Source organism: Zonotrichia leucophrys, chromosome 15, assembly GCF_028769735.1.
Source record: "Zonotrichia leucophrys gambelii isolate GWCS_2022_RI chromosome 15, RI_Zleu_2.0, whole genome shotgun sequence".
NCBI lineage: Eukaryota > Metazoa > Chordata > Aves > Passeriformes > Passerellidae > Zonotrichia > Zonotrichia leucophrys.
In genome coordinates, this window is record NC_088185.1 from 6,261,774 (window position 1) to 6,287,052 (window position 25,279).

General features: G+C 43.3%; 1 protein-coding gene across 16 annotated transcripts in view; it reads left to right on the forward strand.

Annotated features, from left to right (window-relative positions):
- The window catches only part of FBRSL1 (fibrosin like 1), a 495,150-nt gene that overhangs the window by 23,295 nt on the left and 446,576 nt on the right, over positions 1 to 25,279 (forward strand). Inside the window, exon 1 of one of the 16 annotated variants that reach the window (XM_064726493.1) lies at positions 10,742 to 11,020. The exons of the other annotated variants lie outside the window; for them this stretch is intronic. Within the exon in view, the coding sequence (XP_064582563.1) occupies positions 10,928 to 11,020 (93 nt within the window). The 5' untranslated portion in view covers positions 10,742 to 10,927. Of the gene's footprint in view, positions 1 to 10,741; positions 11,021 to 25,279 lie in introns of those variants that run through there. 16 annotated transcript variants of the gene reach the window in all.

Below are 25,279 nucleotides of genomic sequence, written 5' to 3' on the forward strand. Positions count from 1 at the left end.
TTTGGGCAGTTTCAGTCTGTATTTAAATACAGTATTTCTTCAGGAGAATTAGAGTCATCTCTGTTCTCTGAGTCACGTTTAACCATCTTTGTTGGGCAACCACATCTGGGGTGGAGCATGCCCTGGGTGAGCTGCTGGGTCCCAGAATTGGAGAGTGAACAAAGCTGCCCTTGGAAGTGTCTGCATGCTTGCTTCTCAGCTGCTCCTAATTCAGATGACTCTGCCTTCCCCAGCCCAGTGCCTTGCATGCTTGTGGTGTTGTTTGTGTTGTTCTTCTTGATGGCTCCAGTTAGGAGACAAGTCACTTTTCCAAAAGAAAAGAGCTTTAAAGGCTGTTTTCTTGCACTCTCTTCTGTTGCCATGCTGCCCATGCTCAAACCATTGCTGGAAAAGAAAGTAAATTGGGATTTTGGCCAAGACACTGGTCCTAATCATTTCCCTCTGTTTGGAAAGGTTTGTTAATCACAGGAGTTCAGAACCCCCAATAAATATCCTGGTGGTGCTTCCCCAGCAGCAGAGGTGTGGTGGTGGCTTGACTAGATCCTGAAGTAATTACTTGTACTTCCTGCACTGCTGTGTTACCACTGAGAAGAAAAATGTTATCCTAAAATCTTGTTTTCATGTTTGTTCTCAAGCTACTTAACATGCATGGTTTATTTTTAGAGAAAACAATGTCAGCCAGATTTGTGCTAATTGTTGGCAACAGTATGTTAGCCCCTCAGATGCTGACAGGGAGACAATGTTTGGTGATTGCAGCCATGCAAAGCTAAAAATGACTTTAATTAAACAATCATGAAGTATACTTTTCAATGTATGAGTAAAATAGTGTGTTTTTTGGATTGGAGTTTTATTTATGTAGTTTTTTCCACTCAGTTGATTGCAGGTGTTGTGTGACAAATTGGATCTCATTGTGTTCTGCCTTTAATAATTATTCCTGAACATATAAAAAGATAAAGCCTGTGACAAGTCCCTCTCCTTATGACTCCTCCCCTTTGCTAGCATTGTAGTTGCTCTCTGCTTTAATTGCATTTATTTGTGGGTTTTGTTTGGTTTTTAATTTGCTGTCTTAGAGTTTTCAGTGGTGTTTCTTTGGTTGCACTTTCACAGATCTTTCTTTTTTTTATTTGAATGTTTGAAGGCCTTGGCTCATTTTGTAGTGCTGAGGCTCAGCTGAGCTACGAACACTGATTTTTCTTGTTTTGTGTGTGCAAAATTGGGCCAGGTTGTGGGGTGCAGCACAGGTGGGTCCATCACCTTCCTCATAAGCTGTCCTTCCTCTGCTGGGTCTGGAGGGGCCCAGCAGGTTTGATGGCTCTGTGAGTCCCCAAAGTGCTCTTTTTGTCCAGCCATGAGTGCATTTCTTGCCCCTGGAATCCTGCTTGGCCTTGGGAAGAAGAGCAGCACTTGCTCTCTGAGGATGCACAAACAGTTGCTGTGTATCTGGTGCAATCACCAACTGACTAATTTGGGAGTGTACTCAGGCACCATGTGGTTTATTGTCAAGTTTCATTATAATTTCACAAAATCTTAATAAGAAAGTTTGGGAAGGAGAAAAAAAAACAATCCCCACAACTCAAAAATCCCCATAGTCAGGAATGATAAGTGTTCTCCAAAGCAATGTTAAATTTATTTTTCATTTAATTTTTTTTAAAATTTGAATATGCTTGTAGAAGTTGATTCTTCTGACTCTAGGGAGATTCTTGTTAGCAGCCTGGGGGTCCTGTTGATGGCAATTGTAGTAAATGAATTTTAATAAATATGAAATTATGATTCTGTTCCAATTCTCCTACCCTACTGAAATACAGTTGTGATTTGGCTTGGAACACGCCCTTTTACTTTTGTTTCATAGAATAATGAGGCTTATGGGGCTGGTTTTTCTCATTTCTTTTCCTTGAGAAATCAATTATGTATTTTGTGTGGTGCCAGAGTAAACAGTGCATTCCAGAGCAGAGCAAAGAGCACAGCAGCTTGACTCTAATTCCACTGTTGCATCTTGTCTACCTTAAATCTCTAGCCATTTTCAAACCACTTAGAATTAATTATTGAGCTTTAAAGCACCCCTTCTCTTGTGCCTGCCTACAGTAGCCAGCAACAGAAAGGAGGATTGGATATAAATAAATGGTGTTGCATTGCATTCTCTGGTTTGAAGACATCTTTTTTCTCTTCATTTGTAACCTTTCAAGTGGAATTGCCTATTGAAACGTGACTGTTGGTGTTGAATCAAGTGGCAGGGCTCCACGAGGCTTCAGAGTGCTGTGCAGTGACAGTGCAGAGGAAATTAGGTGTTTCAAAGAGCTGAACAAATTAGAAGGCAGAGAGTGCTACTTACAGCATATTAAAATAGGAGTTTTAAAGGGCCTTTGAACTTATTTTTCAGTGGCTGGGTCAGAAACATGCTGTTTAGCCTGACAAAACTGCTCTTTCCTCTTTTGTTTGCTTGCATTGCTGGGTCTGGGGGAAGCAAGAAAGGAGATTTTGTATAAGCAAGCTTGTCCAAAAGCTTAAATCAGTTGGGTTTATTGTTGGTGTTTCCTAAATACTCTTTAGCACTGGTCATGTATTTCTCAATTCTTTGCCATGGTGGTTATTAAATCCTTTTGCCTGCTGCAACTCAGACCAGGTCCAGTGTGTGTGCTGTTGGTTGCTGGGGTTTTTTCCAGAAGGTAAAAGTATTGGTGTGACACCTTTAGAACATCCTGTGTACCTGTTCTAACCCCTCATATCCCTCCTCCCATCTCTCCTCTAAAACGCCAGGCTGCCTGCTGTGGCCATCTTTGATCAAGCATCTTTTATTTCCATTCTGTACTGTGAGAAACTGCTCCAATTTTAGTAATGCAGTGGGTAGAAACTAAGAAACTACTTGGAGGAAACGTAGCGTATCCCAATTAGCCAGAAGAAGCAAGAAGAAAAAACATTGAGAGCAAACCCAAGCAAGCAGCCAGGAAAGCCAGCACTGTTTATTTTTGGCAGGAGCTGCTGAATGGAAGCTGCTTGTAGTTAATGCTGTTGGTGGCAAGATGCAGCCAGGGTCAGGTTACAGCTCGGATTCACTGACCAGTAAATGGTTTTCCTTTTTCTCTCTCCTGGTTTTTTCCTCATCTTTTCCTTTTGCATAGATGTTTGGAGGACTTCTGTGGTGCTGGGCTGGTGGAATAATCTCCAGCAGCTCGGTGGCTGTCGCACATTGCTGAGGGTCTGGGTATGCCCATTGTGCTGCTCCTGGCACAGGGAGTGCTGCTTGTATTTCAGAGCAGTGCAGGAGAAAACTCCCCAGGCAGGGCCAGCAGAGCTCTGGCAGAGGCACAGGAGCTGCTGCAGGGGTGCAGGGAGCTGGGCTGGCACAGCTGTGCCAGCCTGAGCACAGTGCATTAAACAGATCATGTCCTGTAATGCCCGGGTTTGGTCACAGCCAGGGCAGCAGGGGAGGCTTTGGGGATGGTGAAAGGCCCTGATGGAAGGTAAATGCAGGAATTCCTTAGAAAACAATAGGGAGATGTGCTGGAGGATGGAAAATCTGTTTGCTGGTGGGTGGAAAGAGCCCCTTCCTTTCCCTCTGTGCATCCTCAACTGTTGCTGCCCTGTTGCTCTAGGACATGAAATAAAATGATGCAGACACTGGAATCTCCAAGGTAAAAAAGGGACTTTTATTTTTCTGACTCCAACATTTATAGATTTCCAAAAGTGCCACCTCTCCAATGACACTGGACAATCCAACAGTCTATCAAATTTCTCCTCTTCTATAAAAGAATGGAAAATAATAAGTTATTTACATAAACTGTGTGAAAAAATTGGTTACTAAAAGATAAACATCAGAAGGCTTAGAAAATCTTAAAAAATCAGGGTGTCACTGCCCCTCAGCCTCTGTGACTTTCAAAGTCACTTTTTGTTTGCTTCTCTCTGAAATCTTAAAAGGAGATACAAGTCACACTAAAAAATCAGCTCCACAAGAGAAACAACCAACCCCCCTTTCAAATACAAGCAAACAAACTCAACCACACACAAGCAACAACAAAAAAAACCCAAACAATTTTAAAACTGTTTTTGTGTTCTCTTTCCTGTCAATTGCTCTATTGCTTGTTTTCATTCCAGGAGGAAAAAAAAAAACCCAAAACATAATTTGTGTTCGTTGGTAGATTAGAAGAAACTTACTTCTCTCAAAACAGAATATGGAGTAGATGTTTAAATATAATTTTGCAAGGTAAATAGTTTCCCTCAGTCTTCCACTTTAAATACTTGAATTCCCTGTTTTACAGTTTCTGCATTGAAGCAGCAGCAGAGAAAATTCCCCCAGCAGCATCCTCTGAACTGGGAGCAGAGATCTGTTATCTAACCCACAGTCTGGCATGTTTATTAATACCTTTTGCTACAGTGTTACAGTTCATTAACACCACGTTGGGAAGTTTTAAATCCAGACAACAAATACTTTCTAATTAGAGTTAAGGGATAGCTTGTTGCAGCTGTAATCTTCTGTTTTGCTGTAATGGTTTTAAAGTAAAAAAAAATAAAAAAGAAAGCTCATCTCTACGGAGTTTCTGTGTGGCAGAACTATTGGAAAATTGGTCATCTCCTGGCAGGCAATGTCTGTGTTATTTTTCCTTCTCCTCCCTACAAATCAATGATTATAACTAGTTTTCTCCTTCTGCTGTGCTTGCCTTTTTGGTGCCTGTGTAAGAGCTCAGCTGTGAAATAAAGCATTCCTGTATTTCTGTGTGGAAGTGCAGAATTGAGATGCATTGGCTGTAGTGCTGGGCAGCCCCACTGCATTTTTCATATTCCCATTTAGTGAGATGCAAAGATTAGCTGCAGTACAGTCATCCTGCAGCATTTCTGGGAGTAACTGAAAATCCATCTAATTGCAAAGCCCAAGGCTAATAAAAAGCACATATGTGCAACTCACAAAAGAGAGCAGCTAAAGATTGGAAGCCTATTGTAATCTTATCTCAGTGGGGGAAAAATTAAGGATGTATTTGGCTCAAATTATTCTCTTTGTCTCCCTAGCTGTGAGAATCAGTAATGACCATCTTCCTGCAAAACTGGTGTTTCAAATTATCTCCTTTTTGTCACTGGGTGGTCACTGCGCTGCTGAGGTGGGTGGTGGGGGTGAGATCCCAGCTGAGATTTCAGCTTCAGCAGAGTTCTGAGATTTCAGAACCCTGAGTGTCTGTGCAGTGTCCTCTTCATGTTTCTGCTGGGATTTTCATGTGCATTTTTCCTAAGGTCAGGAAATTCACCTTGTGCATGACACCCTTTAAATCCTGGAGGCTCCTGCTTGGCTATGGTCACATAGCTGTTGGTAGAGCTACACTTGTTTGATACAAACATTACATTTAAACTGCTTTGGTTGAAAACCAAAGGAAGGAAGGGCAGAGAGTAAATTATCTATTGCTGTTTCCTTCAGTGCACATACCTGTCCCAGAGATGAGTTTCCAGGTAGCAGCGGCTCACTGAGTTGGTTCACTTAATTCCAATGTGTCCCACCCCACAAATGGTGGGACTAAACACCAGCTTGAGATTTTAAATATTGAAATGATTGATTTTTACTTCTGGAAAAAAACTCCTTGAATTATTTCCTCTCTAAAGGAAACATTGAATCTCTGGATGGAAATGGTTGGTGTGTATTTCTGGAAAAAACAATTTGCTGAGCAGTTCCCAGCAGCTACATTTGTTCCTCTTGGAGCATCTGACCAGAAAGAAGGGCTTGCAGGGGAATCTAGTGCTCCTGACTGGGCACACAAATATTCACCTACTTAGGAACCGAGTTTAAATTTTAATAGGCAGTGTAACTGTTGAGAAAGCAGATGTACTCCTTTTAGTTCAGTTGTGCAGAGACTTCTCACATGTTTACAGTTAAGGAAATGGGAAGTCCCATGGGAGGTTGGGGGAAATACTTGGAAACATGCTGTGGCTCTCTGCTACATCAAGGCTAATGCTGGAGTCATTTTTTAATTTAAATTCTCCTAACATTTTGCTAGCCAAAAACCCCCAAAATCTGCAAGAAAACTGTACAGCAGTGCTTTTAGTTAATTTCTTATTCACAGGACCCTAGATTTTCTGGTAAGCTGTTGAAATGACTCCCATTTCACTGCTGCTGATATAAACTTTACCAGTGAGACAAGAAGACAAGAATTTGCTTTAGCCAGTGTTGGAATGGGCCAGCACAGTGTGCCTGTGACAGCTGACCCCAAAGTGTGACAGGGCAGCCCAGCTGCCTGTTGTCCCCACGTGTATGTGTTGTAGCAGATCCCATCTCTCTGGGCTGAGTCAGGAGTTTCCCCATCTCCTGCACAAAGTCCAGAGTGCAGCCTTCAGGGAGTGACAGCTTTGAATGTGGTTTGCCTTCTTAAAAAAAAAAAAAAATCAGTTTGACATGCATTGCAGTTATTCTCTGAAGAGGAATAAACCAGGTTGCAATATTATAACTTAGTCTGTGTAGTCTTTTCATTCCCTTTTGGAGAGTTTCACCCACTCCTTGCAGCAGAGGGGAGCCTTTCTGCTGGCCACTGCCCAAAGCACTCCTGGGCCTTTTCAGGGTGGAATGGAGACTTTGGGAAATGGTGCAGTTTGTTGGCAGGAGAACACAGTGAGGTTGTGTGTTCTCTGTGAGCACCTTCCCTCATTCCTCCAGCAGCACTCCCAGAGCAGTGAACCCCAAGGAACTTGAGTTTGTTTTGGGTTCCATGGCTTGAGGCCTACATGTGGTAACTGTAGAGATGGACATGTCTGACAGCAAAACAATAACCTCAATCAATTATGGTAATAACTGATTATAATAAATTATAATAACTGATAATAATCAGGCACTCTTCAACTCAGAGCAGCCCTGGTACACTGCTTTGTCCAGGCACTGCTCTGGGTCAAAAGTAGATGAAGAGTGAGCTGCTAGAGCTGAAATAAGTAGGAGCACTTGTTTTTAATTTGCAGCAGGTAAAATAAAGCTTTGACTGCTTAGGTTCTTGGGGGTTTTGTTTCATTTTTCATTGGGATTTTTCTCTTGGTGTCAGTGGTGTGTGTCCTGGAGAAGCAATAGGGACCATTAATAATTGAGGAACTTGCCCAGCGTTGGTTTTGGTTCTTGTGAGTTTTGTTTCATTTTTTTTGTTGGGATTTTCTCTTGGTGTCAGTGGTGTGTGTCCTGGAGAAGCCATAGGGACCATTAATAATTGAGGAACTTGCCCAGTGTTGTTTTTGGGCTGTTTGTGGAGGCCTTGCTCTGCCCATGGGTGGTTCAGTTGTGTGTTTGGGGAAGCAGAGGGTGCAGGCTGGGGCAGGGAGGTGCAGCTTTGTGTGCAGCTGTGCTGCTGGAGATGGGGCAGCTTCTCCCTGGGATCCTGCAGTCTGGGTGGGAGAGCTGCTGCTCCTGCTCCCACAGGGGAGAGTGTGGGCATGGACTTGAAGGAGCTTGTCTGCCATTGCAGGTTGAACTTGGTGCTTCCCCTGGCCACCTACTCCGTGGAGACTTCCCTGCCCAACTCAACTTTTAATGCACTTTCTACCAATTGCATCGTTATGGCAGGGTCTTGGTGTACGAGAGTTTTTGTGAGTGTGACTCCTTCAGGCTTGCATTTGGAAGTGTGGCTGAGGTGGGATGTGACTCACAGTGGGGATTATTTCCCTGGCACCAGTCTGTGAGCAGGTTGGGTTTGATGGCTGAGGAAATGACAGCCTGACTTGTCTGTAAGGTCAGTGGGATCCAAGCACTTTCTGTTAAATCTCTGTTTCTAATATTTTCTGAAGTTCTTGAATTCAGTCCAACAGTCATTTCCTAGTTTGTCAGGAAATTATTTTGCTGCTTTATTGAATGAACTGCAAAATAATTCCAAGGAGGGGAAAATGTCTTAAGGAGAGTCTCAGCAATGCTTTAGTTGCTGCTGCCTGGTAAAGCTGTAGATCAAAGGTACCCATCCAGCTTTTTTATCCTTATTGCTTTCAGCAATGATATTAAATTGATTCTCAGGCAACTGGAAAATGCTGGCTGGAAGTTAATCAATAAATGCACAGCAATATCTCTTCATCCATAGCAGCAGGACCCTGGTTGATGGAGGAGCTGCTTTAGGTCCATTGAACCCTGAGTGCAGCAGAGGAAAAAAGGCTGTGACGTTTTTCCTACTCCATGACTTAAGTGGAAGGTTTATGAGCAGGGTTGAGGATCTTTTCCTTAATCCTCCTGGGCTGCTGTTTGGATGTTTGTTAGGTCATGGCTGGGTTTGCTGTTGGCCCTTCACAATGTCATTTTTTCTGGACCTGGCTCTGGCCTTCCACCTCTATGGCCAATGAATGAAAAGCAGCACACAAGGAATGTCACATTTTACATCCGTGCCAATGACTTTATTTACAATATTATGGAAACAATATCTCTTAGTTTTCTTTTCATGGTTCATACTTAGTATTTACTTTATTATGTGTTCTCTGATAGTGTCCCACCCTCTTGGTGCATAACTTGTTTTCCTGGAGGCTGGACCTGCCTCTAGTTGAAAATATTGCCAAGCAAAAACTAAATAGCTGGCTCAGATGAACTGCTAGAAAATGTTTCTACTAAGTCTGTGTAGGAGGATAGAAAGGGAGAGGCTGTACCATGGCTGCAGAATAATGTAGAAGTCATATGCTAAATAACTTCCAGTAAGTAGTAAACTTTTTCACTAAGTTGGTATTAAGAAATATGAAAAAGTGACACAATAATAGTGCACTTTGAGTATTGTCCTCCTTCTCTGCTCTGGCCAGGCTTCTGCTCTGCCTGCCAAAGCCCAAGCTTCATATAATAGATGCTTTCTTAAAATAAAGCTGTATTGAAAACCAGTGAGAGGCTTTAGTGATACTAAACCCCCACCCAGTTATGAAATGCTCAAAGGGGTTTTTGTTTTTGTGGGTTTTTTTTCCTGTTGTGGTAAAACTGATAATGTGATTGGGCAAATTAGGGAAGGGGGTTGGACTTGAATATGTGTTTTAGAAGCACCCAGGCTTTAAATGTTTTACTGCTGAGGTGAAAGTGCTGCTGAGGAGCAGGTCTGGGTCTGTCCCCTCCTGGGCTGTGTAGGGTATGGAAAAATACCTGAGGCTGTTACCACCAACCCTGAAGGCTGAGGACGGCACAAATATCCTGAACCAAAGCCCTTCCAAAGGGTTAAGTAGTCTCCAAGGAAATGTCCCCTTTGAGATGCCAGTGTGTGATCCCAGAGACAACCAGCTGTGTAAAAACACCCTGGTATAATTGACTGGATTCCTGCTGCAGGGAGGCTTTTGTTTCTGCTGCGCAATTTGATGGGTGCCTTGGGGAGGGTGCGAAATTCCCTCCTGATTCCAGTTTTGGGCCATGAGGGAATGAACTCTCCATGGAGGCTGATGGCCCAGCAGTGTAGCAAAGCCACATTACTTCCTGAGCTAGAGTGGAAACAATCCTGAAATGAAGGCTCAAGGTGATCAGATGCTGTATTGTAGAAGATTTTGCCACACAGAGCTTATTTTGGGTTTGTAAGTGCTTAGCATCCCCCTCCTATGCCGATTTCCTGCTTTCCCCTCTTGTTTTACAGCTGGTGGCAGCCCCAGCGAGGCTGGACCCAGGTGCTGCCACCAGGGACTTGAGGCAGGATCACCTGTGTGACAATAGGTGTGTTCCTGCTGTTCCATGGCCACAGCCTGAGCAGTGCAGGGAAATACCCCGGGAGCAAAGTGTGACTCAGAGGAGAGCCCTGCTGTGAAATACTCTTGTTCCCAAAGGGCTGCAGCAGCCCAAAAGCTATGTGGTGGCTTTGCCTGTTGGCATTGCTCTAGGTAAGAGTTTATCTCTATCCCCTCTAAGCAGGGACGTGCCAGACCTTAATTCCCTTCAGGCTGTGTCATTGAACCTCAGCATCTCATTTGATCCCTTTACACAGAGACTTAAGGAAGCTAGAGCCATCTGAGGGCTGCAGGAGTGGGACTGGGCTGGACTGGTGCTCCAGGAGGATCTGTCTCAGCCTCTGGTGTGGATTTCTGGCATTTCTTTTCAGTCTAATGGGTTCCTGCTCTGTCTGCTCACAGGCTTCCCTCTGAGCTGAGCCCTGCTGCTCATGCTCCATGAATAAAGAGCTGCTCTGTTGCTCCTGGGATCCTTAACACGATGCTAGGAGCTGTCTGATTTGTCTTTTGCTCTTCAAATAATTACTCAGACTTTAAGAAGTCTGAGAGCAAATTTCATGGTGAAGGAACCTCATATGTTACACAGAGCCCAGGCTGTTCTGCAGGAGGAGTTCATGCTTTGGCTTCTGCAGGATGTTTCAAAGCAGAGGAAAGAGCTGTGTATTTTTGTGGATGCCCCAGGTGCCCCAGGCTGCTGCAGAATTCTCCACAGTCTGGTGTTGGAAAGTTGCAGGTAGAGGTTTGTTAAACTGCAGGCTCAGCTGGCATGCAGTCTCACATAAACAGGTCTGTGAGCCCTGAGCAGAAAAACCCTTTTATTTCCTCATGTTTTTTAACTTCAAAATCAGTTGAGCTGGATCTCAGAGAGCTCTGGATTTCAGAACTGACTTAGACAACTCGTTAATTGTGCAGGATTTTACATTCCACTTGCTGCAAGGCAGGAAAACCCCCAGACAAGAGTAACTGACAGGGCAATGGCTGTGTGTGCCTGCTCACCTGAGCTGGTGTCAGGACACCAGGTGTTCTCACCAGCTGCTGCTCATGATGTAAACGAGCTTCTCACCTGAAAAGAATTAGCTCATTAAGTCTCAGAGTAAATAAATGGACCCCACCTCACTCTGGCCAGAACAAGGCTGTTAGTTGAGGGGGAAGGAGCTGTGCTGGTTCCTGCCTTTTCATCAGCTCAGGCATCAAAAATTTTAATTCAACTTCCAAGGAACGTTGGAAGAATTTCAAACTCCTTTGTTACTAATACAAAGTCCAGAAGAATTGAGTGAGAAGACTTGCTTGGCTGTCCTCTAATGACACATGTGTTATGTCCTGCTGTTGCTGCCTGTGCTCTGGAAACTTCTACAGAAGGCAAGTTGGATTGGAGCTGGAAGGAGCTGGGCTTTTCTGGACATATTTGGTAAATGCACAATTACTTCCTTTTGCTTTTTCTGTTTGGTGGCTTGGAAATGCAGCTTACAGATATTTGATGAAATTAAGTATATTTATTCTGAATAATTGTATGGGATTTTTTTCTTTGCCTGAACTCTGTAGTAGGAAAGACAGGTGCATATTCTACTGTAATTTCTTCCTGATGGTGAAATCTCAGACTGAGAAGCTAGGTCAGTGCAGATAAAAATAATAATTGAAAACTCCCCCAAGCTACCCCCTGCCATTAGAATTGCAGTGGAATATGTGGCACAGTGTGAATTATAGCTTGCTTAGGAAAGGGCACTGCTGTGGGAGAGGCTTTAAAATGAAGTCTGGTTTTAGGTGAGAGATTTCGCTTTTGGGTTCCCTGTGAGTGCTGGAGCAGTTGGAAACAGCAGATTTCTTTCTCCTGTGTGGCCCTTGCTGCTGGATTTTTCTCTTGGCAATAAACTGCTCAGTCACAGAAATTCTCACTCAGGCACTGGGGGGACACTGCTGTGGGGCTGGCAGACTGGGCTGTCATCACTGCTGGGTTATTTCAGCATTGAAAGAAAAAAGAACCATCAATATCTCTTGAAGCAATGGCCAAAGCCCAAGACTGGCGGGAGGAGACCAGATGCACACACAAATGTCATGGTTAAACACTTAATAGGATTTGGGGGAATTCTTCTTTTCTCCAGATTGATTCTCTTAGTACTTCTGTGGTCTCTACAGAGCTGTGCCTTTCTTCAGTGATGTTAAAACCAATTAGGGCAGAAGTTCTGACTTAGACTTTGAATTTTCAAGTTTAAACTAAGTTACAAATAGCTTTCAAGGTCAGTATGTAGTTGCATGCTATGAAATTTAATTGATATTTTTCTTCCCTAAAGCACTGACATATTAGCAGGCAGCTCATCACTTGCACAGTAATTCCCCTGGACATCATTAAATTTAACCTGGGATGCTTTATCTCTGAAGGACTTGTATTCAAATTTTAAACACTTTCTTTTTCTAGAAAGAAGTGATAAATCCTACTTAATGTTTCCAAAGGAAGTATGCACAATGAGAAACAGGAGGAAGGAGGATTTAAGAGTGGGAGTGCACACATGTAATACTGAGCAGAAATGTTTTAGGTGGAAAAAGATGGAGGAGCTGAAGTTAAAGGTCTTTAGAGAAAAACAAAGCAGAGAGTTTAAGTGTGTGAATATTGCCAAGGTAGAAGTAATTTTTTTATGAAAATATTTAATGCAAAACAGCAGCATTTTCATTTTTGTGCTTTATAGAAGCTTAAAATATTTGGAGACTATTTCTAGATCATTAACAAATGTATAGAGAGCAGGAACCATTTGTCCTCAAAAGAGCACGTTTTGGGGATCATTTAAGTCATATAAAGGTAAAATGCAAAAGCCCTTGCCCTCTTCAGAGGTTTGGACTCTTTTCAAGTTTTCACTGGGTATCTAAGCAAGACATTCCAGATTATTAATCACCTCATATTTAAGTCCAGGTTTTTCATAGCTGATGAGATTTTTCCAGAGTGGCCAGTACCTGAGCAGTGCCTTTGGTATAATAATGCACAGTAACAGAAAAACGATGTGCGAGCCAAATGTTATGTGATTCCAGTGCTGGACTCTGTCCTATTTATTCCTGGCAAGAGATCATGTACCATAAGGGAGTGGTGATGCTTCCAGAAATCTGTGGCACGTGATGTGTTTTTCTTCAGCGAGGCACGAGGCGATGTGCCATGAAATGTCAGCTCCCTCTCTGTTTCATAAGCGAGTTTGTTCATTCAGGGGACACTGCAGCATTTGTAATTAAGCAGGTGAAATTGCTGGGAGAAGCATCCCCTGTCCCTTTCCAAATGCAGGTCAAGGTGTTGTGTGTGCAGTCAAATCTATGAAGTAATTTGTGTTTATATTATAAGTTAGAAGGAGCAGAATTCTGCCCTGTGAGAAGTTGGAGAGCAGAGGGGGTTTTATTTTAGTACATAATCAAGCGAAAAGAACAATATCTCTTTTATGCTGATAGCCAGGATTAAATTATTCTTGGACTCATTATTAAATGAAGCATATGATTAAATATTGAAACGAAGACTATTATTTTTCATATTTGCATTGGAATGAGGAAAAAGGGGAGGGGGGGGAATAAAGCCCCCTTACAGATGAGTCAGTTCCTGTATCCAAAGCAGTGGGAGAGAAGGGAGCTGTTTGCTCACAGATGAGTCCTGGCTTTGCAGCGTGGGGAGGAGGAGGAGGAGGAGGTGTTCACATGTGACTGGGGGCAGCAGGCATTGCTTGCTGCTCATCACAGCTGTGCAGGTGGAATGAGGCACCTCCTGGAGGTGCAGCACCAGCATCATCAGGGCTTGGCATCGTGCTGTAGGATCTGGTGCTTTTCTCAGAGGGATCCTCTCTCTGCCAGCACCGAGAGATAATGATCTCCCAGAAGACCCAATTTCCTGCTGCTGACTTGCATATGTGTATATCTCTTAAAGCAGATGCTGGCTCAAAATGTACATTTAAGTGGATAAATAAATACTGGAGTCTTTAGTTGCTGTGGGAGATCCCAGTGAGGTTAGGGCTGTGCTAAATCCTGCTCGAACAGGTCCTGTTTTACTCAACAGCCCCAAGGGTCTGCACAGCACAGGTGATGGACAAAAAGGAAAGATGATTAACCCCAAAGTGCAGGGGTTGTCCTTCAGCTCCTTGGTGTGTAGTTTTCTAAAGCCACGTGAAAGGCTTCCCAGAGGTTCAAACCCACTCTCTTGTTTATGGTTTGGTTACACGTGTGCACATAAACCAAACAAAACCCCACTACCAGCAGCTCTTGCAGCATATTTCTGCTTTCAGGTGGGGGTGAATGTGCTTCTTTGCCTGCTGTTTATGGGGAAGAAGCTAAATTGGTAGAAGCATGCCTGAGAGACGTGGTATTTTCTAGTGAAGTAAGAATATCGTAAGGGATGGAAACTGGGAAGGAAGTGAAATTGCCAGGCATAATTCTCAGTCTGTTTAGCTTTACTGTGTATGAATCAGTCTGGTGGGGGAACTTGGGAACTCGGCTGGGAGAAGCAAAAAAAATTCCTTATGGATGCAGAATGCTATGTTTTGTTGATTTGTGTGCTACCGAGCCTCTTCACAAAAAAAATTTCATTTAGGAGTGCTTTGGATGGCAGCTGCATTGTGCTGTCAGCACTTCCTAATGGCAGTGATCTGTCCTGCTGGGCTTACTTTGGTTTCTGCATCCACTCCTGCACTACGGTGGTTAAAGCAGAATGACCCTTTTTCCCTAAATGAAACTGGAACATTTTAATTGATTTCTCTGCCATGCCCACAGTTTGAGGAATTTCCCTCGTGCAATTACTGGCCTTTTTCACATGATGAAAAAATAAGAATTTGAAATGTCAGAGGAGAGCTGCAAATGAGAAATTGATTTCAAATTCAGGTGGTGTTACGTTGTGTGTGGCAGTCTGCAGTGTGAGCTGAGCGCAGGGAGAGATTTCACATTGCCATGTGCCATTCCCACCTCCTCCTCCTCTGAAGGCACATCCCTGTTTTCCTTGTGTTGCTCCCAATTCCCACAGCTGGGGTTAGAGGGGACAGCAGGTGAGGAATGTGCCCTTTTTCCCCAAGGTTAGACATGCCAAGCTCTCTTGACTCCAACCGCAGTAAAGTACGTGCAAGTTTGCTGCTTCTGAATGACATCCTCAGTGTTTGTATTTGTGCCACATCCCAGAGATGTGATTTTGGCTGCTGCAGCTCCCTGATGCCCCCATAGCCCAGAGCTTTGACTTAGCCCATGTTAAAAGCAATTAGGTTTTTAATTGTCCCTTCCGATGCCTTGGTGTACCATGTTTTTGCAGTCTTCTGTGCTGTTCCCTCAAACAGGGAGAGGGAGCTTCCCAAATCACCATGAGAATGACTTTGGTGATGAATGAAGCTCTGTTAGCTGCAAAAAACATGAGCATGAGTAGCACAGCAATATGTGTGTTTTCTACGGTTTTTTTCTGCTGCTCTGGTATAATAGCTGCCCTTGCACAGTTTGTTGCTTGTTTGGTAAACTTTCTAGTACAGCTATTAATAAAGTATTTAGTTTATTGTTGCATTGATGGTGCTATTAATAGCCTAACTTGGTAGGAATGAGTGGAAGTTGGTGCAGTAGTACAGGTAGGCCTTACCCAGTCTCCATTTTGTTACTTTTATTAGTGACAGATGTGCTTTGCTGGCATGCTGTCCCCCACAGCTGAATTCCATCAAAGTCCTCATAGTCTTGGAACGATATCATTTGAAAAAAACCCCAAACTTGTTTGGACTGTGGAGCAGATTTTCAGATTGAGTCTATAGGGTTGTGTAATTACTTGAGAGTGTATCCCCAACCTTGCTGAGCAGTGTTTGTGAATCAGAGTTGAGCCCAGTGTGCAGTGTCAGTGAATCTCAGCAGTGCCTTGGCAGTTGGGCAAGGTCCAGCTGCAGCCAGGCTTGCCTCACCAGCAATACCCACAGGTCCCATGAGACAAGTGTGTCAGGCTGCACTTTAATGTGTGTTTTCCTGTGCCTGGGACCTTGGAGTTCTTCAGCAGGACCATTGGCTGCTGTGTTGATTCACATCTTTAAATAACAGAACCTGCCATGGGCTGATGGCATCGATTCCAAACTGGCAACTAATGAAGCAGATCAGATACACCAGGGAGGCTCTGCTCTTCCAGAAATTAAAGTTTTCGTTACAGAAATGTGGAAATGGAAGACTATTAATTTTGTTCTCTTGACAGTTGTTATTAAATCCTACTTATTTCATGTGGTCTCAATTATTTTCAATTTTGACATTTCAGTGCATGGGAGATCCGTGCAAAAAAAAGCCCAGTCACTCTAGAAGTTACTGACAGGTCTGGAAGTATTTTAAGGGGGAGCCTTGGGGTTGTTTCTGCTGCATCTGGAGCTAAAATATCCACAATGAAACTCCATTGCCAGTGCTGGAACCTGCCCCTTTGCAGCCTGCCTCAGTCCTGGGCAGGCAGCATTGTGTTCTTTATATCAGAGCTCCCCTTTCTGAGGTGTTCAGAGCTGTCAGTAGAAACAGAATGGGTTTGTGTTCTAGCACCATTTCTAGGTGGAAATGGTGTGAAAATGAGACCTTTTATCCAAGTCTCTAGCAGGGATTTCCTAAGCTCATGTAAGCCTGAGCTGGGAAAACATAAAGGGAAAGGTTTTTAAAATAAGATCCTTTTGCTCCTATTAATGCTTTAGAGGAGGCTTCCCAAGTTGCTTGCAGTGAAGAGCATTATAGATTTTATTTTAAAGCTATGTCACATTTACTTCATTGCTCAATACAAAATATCCCAGTGTTAAATCAAACTAAACTCATTTTTTTCCCCTTTCTGTTTCTGCATTGCTGGTTTGATCCCTAGATATAGAAGATCAGCAGAAATCCCCCACCATTTAAAAGGATTAGAACTGGCTGGTGAGATTTTTGGCTGTGGAATTAACTGGTGGGAGCAGTTTTAAAGTAATACTGCACAGGTCAAATGTGGGGATGCATTGTGTTTCTGTATTGAGCTGAAAACAAGGTGTGCAGTCCTTAAGAACAATTGTGTGGTCTTGCCTGCTCAAAATGTGCTTTTATAGTTTCTGTTGGGCTTCGTGTTTCAAGCTTTCTTTTTCACTTGACACTTGTATTTCAATTACTCATGTTGCCTTGTACCTCTTTGCTTGCCTTTTGTGGTCTGGGCAGTCCCTTTCTTTCAAAGTGAAATTCCCCTTCTGCCTCCCTGGTTGTCCCTCTGCTGTGGAACCTGCTCTGCTGCTGATCGTGATTAATGACCACGCCAAGCCTGCTTGTCTAAACTCTTACTTTTTCTGGCACAAATGGGAAGGCTGAGGGGTCCACCAGGGCTCACAACAACAGCTTTTCACTTCACTGCATTGCCTGCCACCACATACTCACAAAACTTCCTTTTATTTCTTGGAGCAGTAATGGGTTGCTTGTCTCCAATGGTGTGGTGATGTAGCAGAGAAAGGTTTGAGCTGTTTGGGATGGTAGAAGGATCTCCCCATTGCCTTTTTGTTCTTGAATTTTGTCTTCTGTGTGGCTTCCCCCTTTCCCAGTCATTGGAAGGTGAGGGTCAGACTCTTGTGCTGCCAGATCCTGCTGCTGAACCTGATTCCTTGATCTCCACCAGTAGGTTTGGGAAGTCAGCGAGACTTGGCTGCACCTGAGTGTTCCTTACCCTGTGAATTCTTTTTGTTGGAAATGGAAATGAGCCTTCTGAGGAAATAAATTTATTTCCCAGAAGTTTATCTTCTTACACTCAGCTAATGTTTCTGGTGGCTTTTTTTGGTACCATCAGTACCTGATTGAACAGTTCTGCTGTGTTAATCCAAGCTATTTTCAACACTGGTGTTAAACTAGGGGTTTTAAAGAGAAAGCTGGTCAAACTGACTTTGGAAAACCTTTGTCCTGTTCTGACTGACTCTCATCTTTGCTCTGGAGAGCCTGTGACCACTGCAGCAGGTGACCTGTGTGTGTCTGCCCTGTGGTGGTGTTATCTGGGCCTGTGCTGGCCATGCCAGTAATTAACACCTGCACAACATCCTTAATTTTGAAGGGCTACAGGAGGTGTTTTCTGTAACAGAGAAACTGTTGGGAACTGTTTGAGTGAAGTGAGACAAAACTGAAGTAGAGGGAGTTTACTAAATTGTTTCTGTACAAGGGGTTGGAGACAACCCTTTTCTGCAAAGGTGGGGGGCACCTGTCTCACTGTGCTCGCAGTTTTCATGTGAGCACCTGGGGGAAAATTTACATTGGGAACATAGCCAAATTTCCACCTTTCAGAAGGTATATCTTGCAAAACTGGCTCCAGTTACCGTGCTCTGGGGTTGGCTTCTTGCAACTGTTGGGGAAGGGCTGGTTTGGGTTTTAATTGCTTGTCATCTGCAATAAAGCTCCAGACCTTCTCTGGCTTGGGTTAAAAAAGACCTGTCCTCAAAAGTGAGTAATTTCCTGGCTATACTTCACTTATTACATGTATGAGCCAGGAAAAGCTCTCCAGTCTCAGAAATCCAACCAGCCATCTGAAGAGTGAGGCTTCTGGTGATTGGAGTCTGTCTCCTGATGTGTGTATTGAGCCAAATCTAGAATGCAGCTTTTCCAGTATAACAGCAGATTGATGTGCTCTGGCTTTGTCAGAGATGCTGCTGTAGTTAAGCATTGGGGAAAGTACCTGCACTTCATATGCAATATTAAATATTGCTTCTGAAATAAGACAGGACTTTTGGTTAGTGTGTCCAGTTTAATAATTAACTTCAGGGAGAAAATTCTTCTAATAAAACACTGGTTTACAGTTCAAGAGTTACCCTGACTAATCAGCAGATACTTTTGTATTTAAATATATGAATAGCTACTTAACTGAAATGTTATTTTTCATTTTTAGAAATGGAGTGTATTAGCTAAGGCTTGGAGCCTGGGAGCTCTGGCTGCAGTCATTATTATCAGTTAGATTTTAAAGATAGGAAATTGAGGCAAAAAGTAAACAATTTGCTTGAGGTTAAATGAGAAGTACGTGACAGCTACTGATGTCTCCTTATTCTTTGCTGGCCGTGCCTGCTTAGAACTTGTCAGAAGCTATTTTTTGTTCCCCAGCCTTTTTATAGCACCTAGCCCTCTGATTTTGATTTAAGCCTTTAGCCTTTGATTTGAGGGCACAGTGGCTCCTATAACAAGGTAAAGCTGAGCCCTGTGAGTCTCTTGGCATGTAACGATCAACATTTGAACAGAAGTTGCAAAAGGATTGCAAATACTCTTAATTCCTTTTCTTATAGCGTCTGATGCTGTCTGCTGTCGTGCTAATAAATTCACAAAGCTTATGTGATTAAAAACTTGAGAACCTGGTGCTCTTTATGAGCCCTATTTAAAAGCAGCAGAGAGTTGAAGCTTTCTTTGAAGGGTCGGAGGTGGTTTGGGAGCTGCAGCAGGGCTGCGGTGGGGTTTGCTGCAGGGCAGGATGTGGTTCTGTGCTGGCTGCACCTCTGCAGCTCCAGCCCGGGGCTCTGACACTGGGAGTGTCTCCTGACTCACTGGTTCTGGTGTGCCCTGGCTGCTTCTGCTCAGGCCTGCAGTGGGCCACTGACAAAAGAAGTGTGGCAAAAATAAAGTGCTTTTTGCCAGTGTCTACTCTGTGAAAGTGGTATGTTTGCATGGTGAGAGTCTGTATTTAGTGGTTCCAGATTTAAAAATGTTTTCCCTTTGCCTCCAGATCCAAAGATGGCACTTCATCTTCTCTTTTTAAGTTGATGTGCTGCGGAAGTTGCACTCCTGTTCTCCTGGGCTGCCAGCTCAGGGCTGTTGGTGCCACGGGGTCGCTGATGGAATGTTTCAGTGAAATAGGACCAGTCCTAAGTAGGATCAAGGGGTAGCTGAAACCTTTCTGTCTAGACTGCCTGGTCAGAAGCTGGGTGGGTGATGCTGTAGCCATGGGTGAGGTGATGGTGAAGGCTGGAGGCCTTTGTTGTGTTCATCCTTGGCCATCATCACCCATCCTTGCCCTCCTTATGGAAGGAAATTGAAGTAAAGCAGTGTCAGTCTGTCCTCCAAATTTCACTGCTTGGCTTTAGCCACAGTCCTGTTGTCTCTCTTAGTTTGGTCTGCTCTTGATTTACTTTAAGAAATAAAAGTAATTTTGGCTTTGAGTTGGTGCACTCAATAAACTCTGGCTGCTTGGCTGTTAACCTGGGCTGAGTAATGCTGAATGGATGAATCATCTGTGCACAGCAGCAGCTGGGGGAAGGCTTCCTTCAAGGCTCAATCCTGCAGCACAAAGGGCAGTGCCTGTGACATGCCTGTGGTTCAGGGTACAGCAGGGTGGCTCTGCCAGGGTGCAGCATGATGGACTCACATAAAGGAACACCAGGGCCCAGCTGGGAGTGCTGTTGAATCCCTGGGAACCAGGAGACAAGTACCCTACTCTGCTGGAAGCTTGATCTTATTAAAGAGTAATCAGCAGAGGATATGTGAGCATAATTTACTGGGTATCAGAATGTCTCTTTAAACATTGCACTGAATTAAAGAAGAAAAACTGCTATGCATGGTTTTATTGTTTCTTTATGAAATACAGCTGTTCAATTTGGTTTTTTCCCTCATTATATGTACTGTCCCTCAGCCATTCATCATTACAGCTCTCTGGAGCTGTGATTGCTTCCCAGTCTCAAATATTAAAAACCCATCAGAAGAGTCCAGTTGGACTTTTCCAAGCCTGCATGGCATCTTGGCATCACAGTTCTCACTAGTTGCTGTGGCATTAAGCCTTGAGATATCACAGGTAGTCTTTTGGAAATATTCCATTTTCATGAATAAGAAAATGGTGAAGAAATTTTTGCTTCTAAACTCCTTTCTCTTGGTTTTCTTTATCTCTTGAAGTGACTAGACACAAGCACTTGAGTTTTCCTGTTGGTGAAAGCTCCCCTCCAGCAGTAAATGGGAGCTGGTGGTGTGGTAGGGAGCCTGTAGCTGGCACACAGAACCCTTGAATTAAAGCAGCATCTCTGCAGGTACATATTTAAAGCTAAAATATTACAGCAAGTTAAAACAACTTTGGCAGCATGTGCAAATTACTTGGCAAAAGTGTTAATTTCCTTGTTAAACGTCGTAGCAGAAAGGGCCTTTGATCCCAGCAGCCTGTTGGGAGTCCTTCCTAATTGTTATCAAACTATCCTGTAGCTTTAAACAGATAAGACCTAATTAGCTAAAGTGGTGCTGCATTTTTTCAAAATAAAGAGTGCCCTCTCAGTGTTAGGCACCTGTGTTTCTGTGCTTTCAGCTCGAATTACAAATTTGGTGCAGTGCCCAACACAGGACTTCAAGGGAGAGCTTGGCTGTGGCACTTGGTGTCTGTGGCTTGTAGAGACCCAGGAACAAGGTACAAATGACCCCTTTGAGATGGGAGAAAGAATGTTACACATTTCTAATGACAGCAGTATGAAGGGCTGATATAAAAGTTGTCAAGGTCTTTGTTTTTGTATCCTTTGTGCCGTGAAAAGGAACGGGAAAGTGCATCAATGGAGCGAGGTCTGACTTCCCTGTCTGGATGTAAAGTCTTCTCCACATCAAAAGATCACTTTAATGATGAATCTGAAATTCTCTCTGCTGTTTTTCAACTCAGGCTATTAGTGAGGCCACCACAGAGAAGAAGGAAGGAGAGATACTGGAAATGCAGTGTTCTTGTGTCTCCTCCACCCATCTGCTTCCAGTGGGAAAACTGAAGCATTAAGGATTTGGTACAACACCTGTTAGGTTACTCAAGGAAAAACAAAGACTTTGCCAGATGTTTAAGAAGAAACATATGGCAGGCAGGGAGGGAGAAACTGTGCCAATTTGTCTGTTTAATCAATCAAACTTGTAACAATCAATGCTATTGTCCATACCCTTAATAAATAATTGTTCCCATGAAATGCTGGTTAATGCAGAGTAGAACTTCATTAATGGCCCATGGCAGTGGGCAGAATGAAGGATGAAGCAGGTTTTCCTTCCTTCCCTTGCTGATGGTGCAGAGCTTTTGAATTTTTCTTGTTCCATGTGCTTAAGACCCAAGCAAAACAACAAAACCCAATCAATTCTGGGAATAGATCAAACCACCTGCACAGTTTTCAGAGGTCACTTGAATTTTAGTTTCAGTGATAGCATCTAGGCTTTTATCAACCTCAGATTGTCTTAGCAGCCTGGACGCTTTAAAACACAGTAATTCCTGCTGGTTCCAATTCCATTTTTAGGCTCGACAAACCGAATGGTAAACCTGCACCAGTAGGGAGGGACATTTAATTGGGCTTTCCCATTTCAGGGAAAGTTGTTTTGCAAGGTATTTTGTGGATGTTGGTTCCTGGAAGTTCTGAAGCTTAGGTTCCTTCTTGATATAAAGTAGAAATAAAAACCATCACCTTTGCTTTCAACACAGGCTGCTACCAATTTTAGTCTGACTGGAAAAATACTGTTCTGGAAATCCAGAGAAGCCCCTTTAGTGGTGTGACATGGGTGTGAAAGGTTTCCAGTGGTTTTCTGGAGAAACCATCCACACCAGGTCCCATCAAAGATGCTTTCAGACCCGCAAGGACTGAGCTCTGAATCTTTTACCTGCCCCTCACCCTAGCTGCATCCTCCACTCTTTGGCCGTGGGTCAGAAGGCATTGAGCAAGCTGGGGATGCTTTTTGAGTCATACAAATGTGGAGCATGTTAGGATAAGCAACTTGTCATTAGAGGCAGGGCACAGTTCAGCTGCTGACATTATCTCACAGTGCTTCGCCTTCTGTCGCATCGTAATGATTAATCACAGCCCTGTGCCATGTGTTACCAGGCAGCCTGCATTTGCTTAGCCGTCAGGAACTACTACATGTTCTCTGCTGCCTTAATCCCCTGTGACTGTTTCCTAATGCTAACAGTGCTGAACAATGGGATATCATGACAGCTTGTGATTGATTCTTTTTTTCTTTTTCCCCTCTTTTGCAAGGAATTGGGAATTTCCTGGTTTAAGATGCTTACTTAGCTGCCTTTGACTGTCAGTGATTAAGAACTGCACTGGTTGCTGCCATTATCAAATAACTTCTAACTCTTCTAATTCACTATTTGGCCAAGCAGAAAATAAGTGTATTTCCTTTCTGTAAGTTCAGTGTGTGCTCATGAATTGTTTGGTAGCCAAGTACTAGGTCAAACAGAGGGGAGCATTTGGAGCTCAAGTTGGCTTCAGCTGCCCTGTACAGCTCACCCCTCCTCAGGCACTTGCAGCAGCTTGAAGGAACTTGTATCTTTAAAAAGTCTCAATTGACATCCTTGGATTTCAGCTCTGCAGTCTTTTCTTCATTACAGTGCAGATGGAACTAGTTTTATTCTGCTTAGGAAACAAAAAACCCCAGTTGTCACAGAGCATACAGTTTGTTAAAGGAAACTCAGGGTTTGCTTTGCTCTGCACCACAAGAGTTGGATAGAAGTGTTCTCCATAGCATGTGGGAACAGCAGCATGATTTTAAAAGCCATTAAAATCAGCTACAGACAATATTTTTCTTAATTCATACATTTTTTTGCTGATGTCAGAAACTTGTTTAGGCCCAGCTCAGTGTATACTTTAGCTGTCAGGCTCTTTGTGAGTGTGGTGATTATTGTTAAGTGAAGCATATGCTAATCCAGGTCGAAATATGCTTTTTCTCCATTGCGTGACACTGTGTTAATTAAAACATCCCTTTGCTGTGGGAGCTGATGGGGGATGCCATCGTGTTTGTGAGCAGAGCTCAGCCTGGGCGCTGCTGCCAGCCAGGGGCTCTGGGGCTGTTGTGGATCCTGACCCTCCTTCTGCTGGGCACCCCGTGCCTCTGAGCAGGGCTGAGTTATTGCTGGAGAAATTGGCTGAAATGCAGCTTCTGAGAAAAGCTGGAATTTGTGGGGGAGTGCTCCAGAGTGGAGATTTATGGCCATTTCTTCCCCACCCTCTGCTCTGCTGCGGCTTGGTTTGCTGGGAATGGAGGATACCAGAAGGTGGAAGGAGAAAGGGCTGTGTGGCCTATCCTTTTTCCCCAACCTCATATAATCTCCTTAATTTTCTTTGCAAAAACCAATTCTCATTTCCTGGCATTTCCAGGCACCTTTTTTCAAACTATGGGAGGCATTATGTCCATTGAATTTCATTTTGGAATAATGAAACTGCGTTTTGTAATAGGGGCTAAATTATGCCCCTGTAGAATTTTTAATTGTTCTTTTTTCCCCCCTTTCTGGGTATCTAAAGGAGGCTTTCCTGCTTTAATCCAGATCACTGGGATTTGGTTATATATCAGATGCAAATCTCTTTGCATCCATAATCCTTCTTTATAAACTGTTGTTGACTTTTCTGTTGATTTTTTTTAAATTTAATTTTATTTTATGCCCTATCTCAATGGGTACATATGTTCTGAGGTTTGAATTTTTGAGGTGTGCATCCCAAATGAATTATGAGAGAGATCTGTACTAATGTGGTTTGACAGCCTGCTCTGAGCTTTGGAGGATTGTGCTAAAATACAATATCCACCTTGCATTTTCTGAGATGCAGGGATGAAAAGTTTGTCACTGTTCTAAAGACTTTTGTCTGGCTTCCCTGGCAGACCAGTCCCTTGTGTTTACTAGGCTCAATTCTGGAACCAGGAGAAGGAAAAAGAAAAAAGTTTTATTCAGCATTTATGGAATTGAAGGGTGTCATGTCCTGGTGTTTTCAAGTATGACGTGCTTCAACTCTGTGAGGGTTGTAACACAGAAAAGAGGAATTCTGTAATTGAAATTATTCTGAAGACTGGATTTAAAATTATTCCGAAGCTGGATTTAGAATAAATGCAATATGTGAGACAGTGGAAAACAGTATGTCCGTGGTTGAAAGGAGAGGGGCAAAGATGATGTCTTTAGAGCCTGATTAATTGGTGATCTCATGTATTACTGCCCTTTGCTACAGATGGAAAAAAATCCCTAGCATGACTTATTAAATGATTAGTTTTATCTTTGTGTAGTTGGCTGATTGCGGTACAGTAAGTAATTTTGTTGCTATTGCTATTTAAAATGACAGTTTGATCTGGAGTAGAGCAGAAATGTAACAGAAATAGAGTAAAACATAATAGCACCAGACTCTGTGACTAGAGCCTGGAAACAGAATCAAACTGAGGAGTTATGATACAGGCAAAGAGAGAAAAAGGTGCTGGTGATAATTGATCAGAGATGATAAATCCTCTGGGATAGGAGGGATATGGGAAAGACAGGAAATACCACTAGGCAGGATCTGCCCTTGGCTGGGAGATTGCAGCTGGGACGTGGTGTGTCCTGTGTGTCAAAAAGAAAGTGAATGCAGGAAAGAATGAGCCGCCTGAAACATGTGCAGGTGATGGAAAAGCCAGGGATGGTAATTCCAGGGTGAGCTGCTGCTGCATGAACCTCTGTGAGTCACACAGTACCTGGGGCTGGGTTAGTGTGGGACAGCCCCTCGTGTTCTCTGTGATTGTGCAAGTGCAGTGGATTCCTTTGGCTGATAATAGGAAAAAAACCACTCCTAACCCCAAGTATCAGTGATCCTCATAGTTGATGTGTTTCTTCAAGTGGGGTATCATAGCGTGGTTTAGGTGGAAAAAGACTTTCAAGATGGAGTCCAACCATATGGAGCAAATCTTTACAGCATCTTCTATGTTGGGTGCTGGGACAAGAAAATAAAACTTTTCTTTTTAATCTTTACTAGAATGTACCTAATTAAAAACAACAAAAAAAGGCATCCAGATTGTAATAGCAAAATAA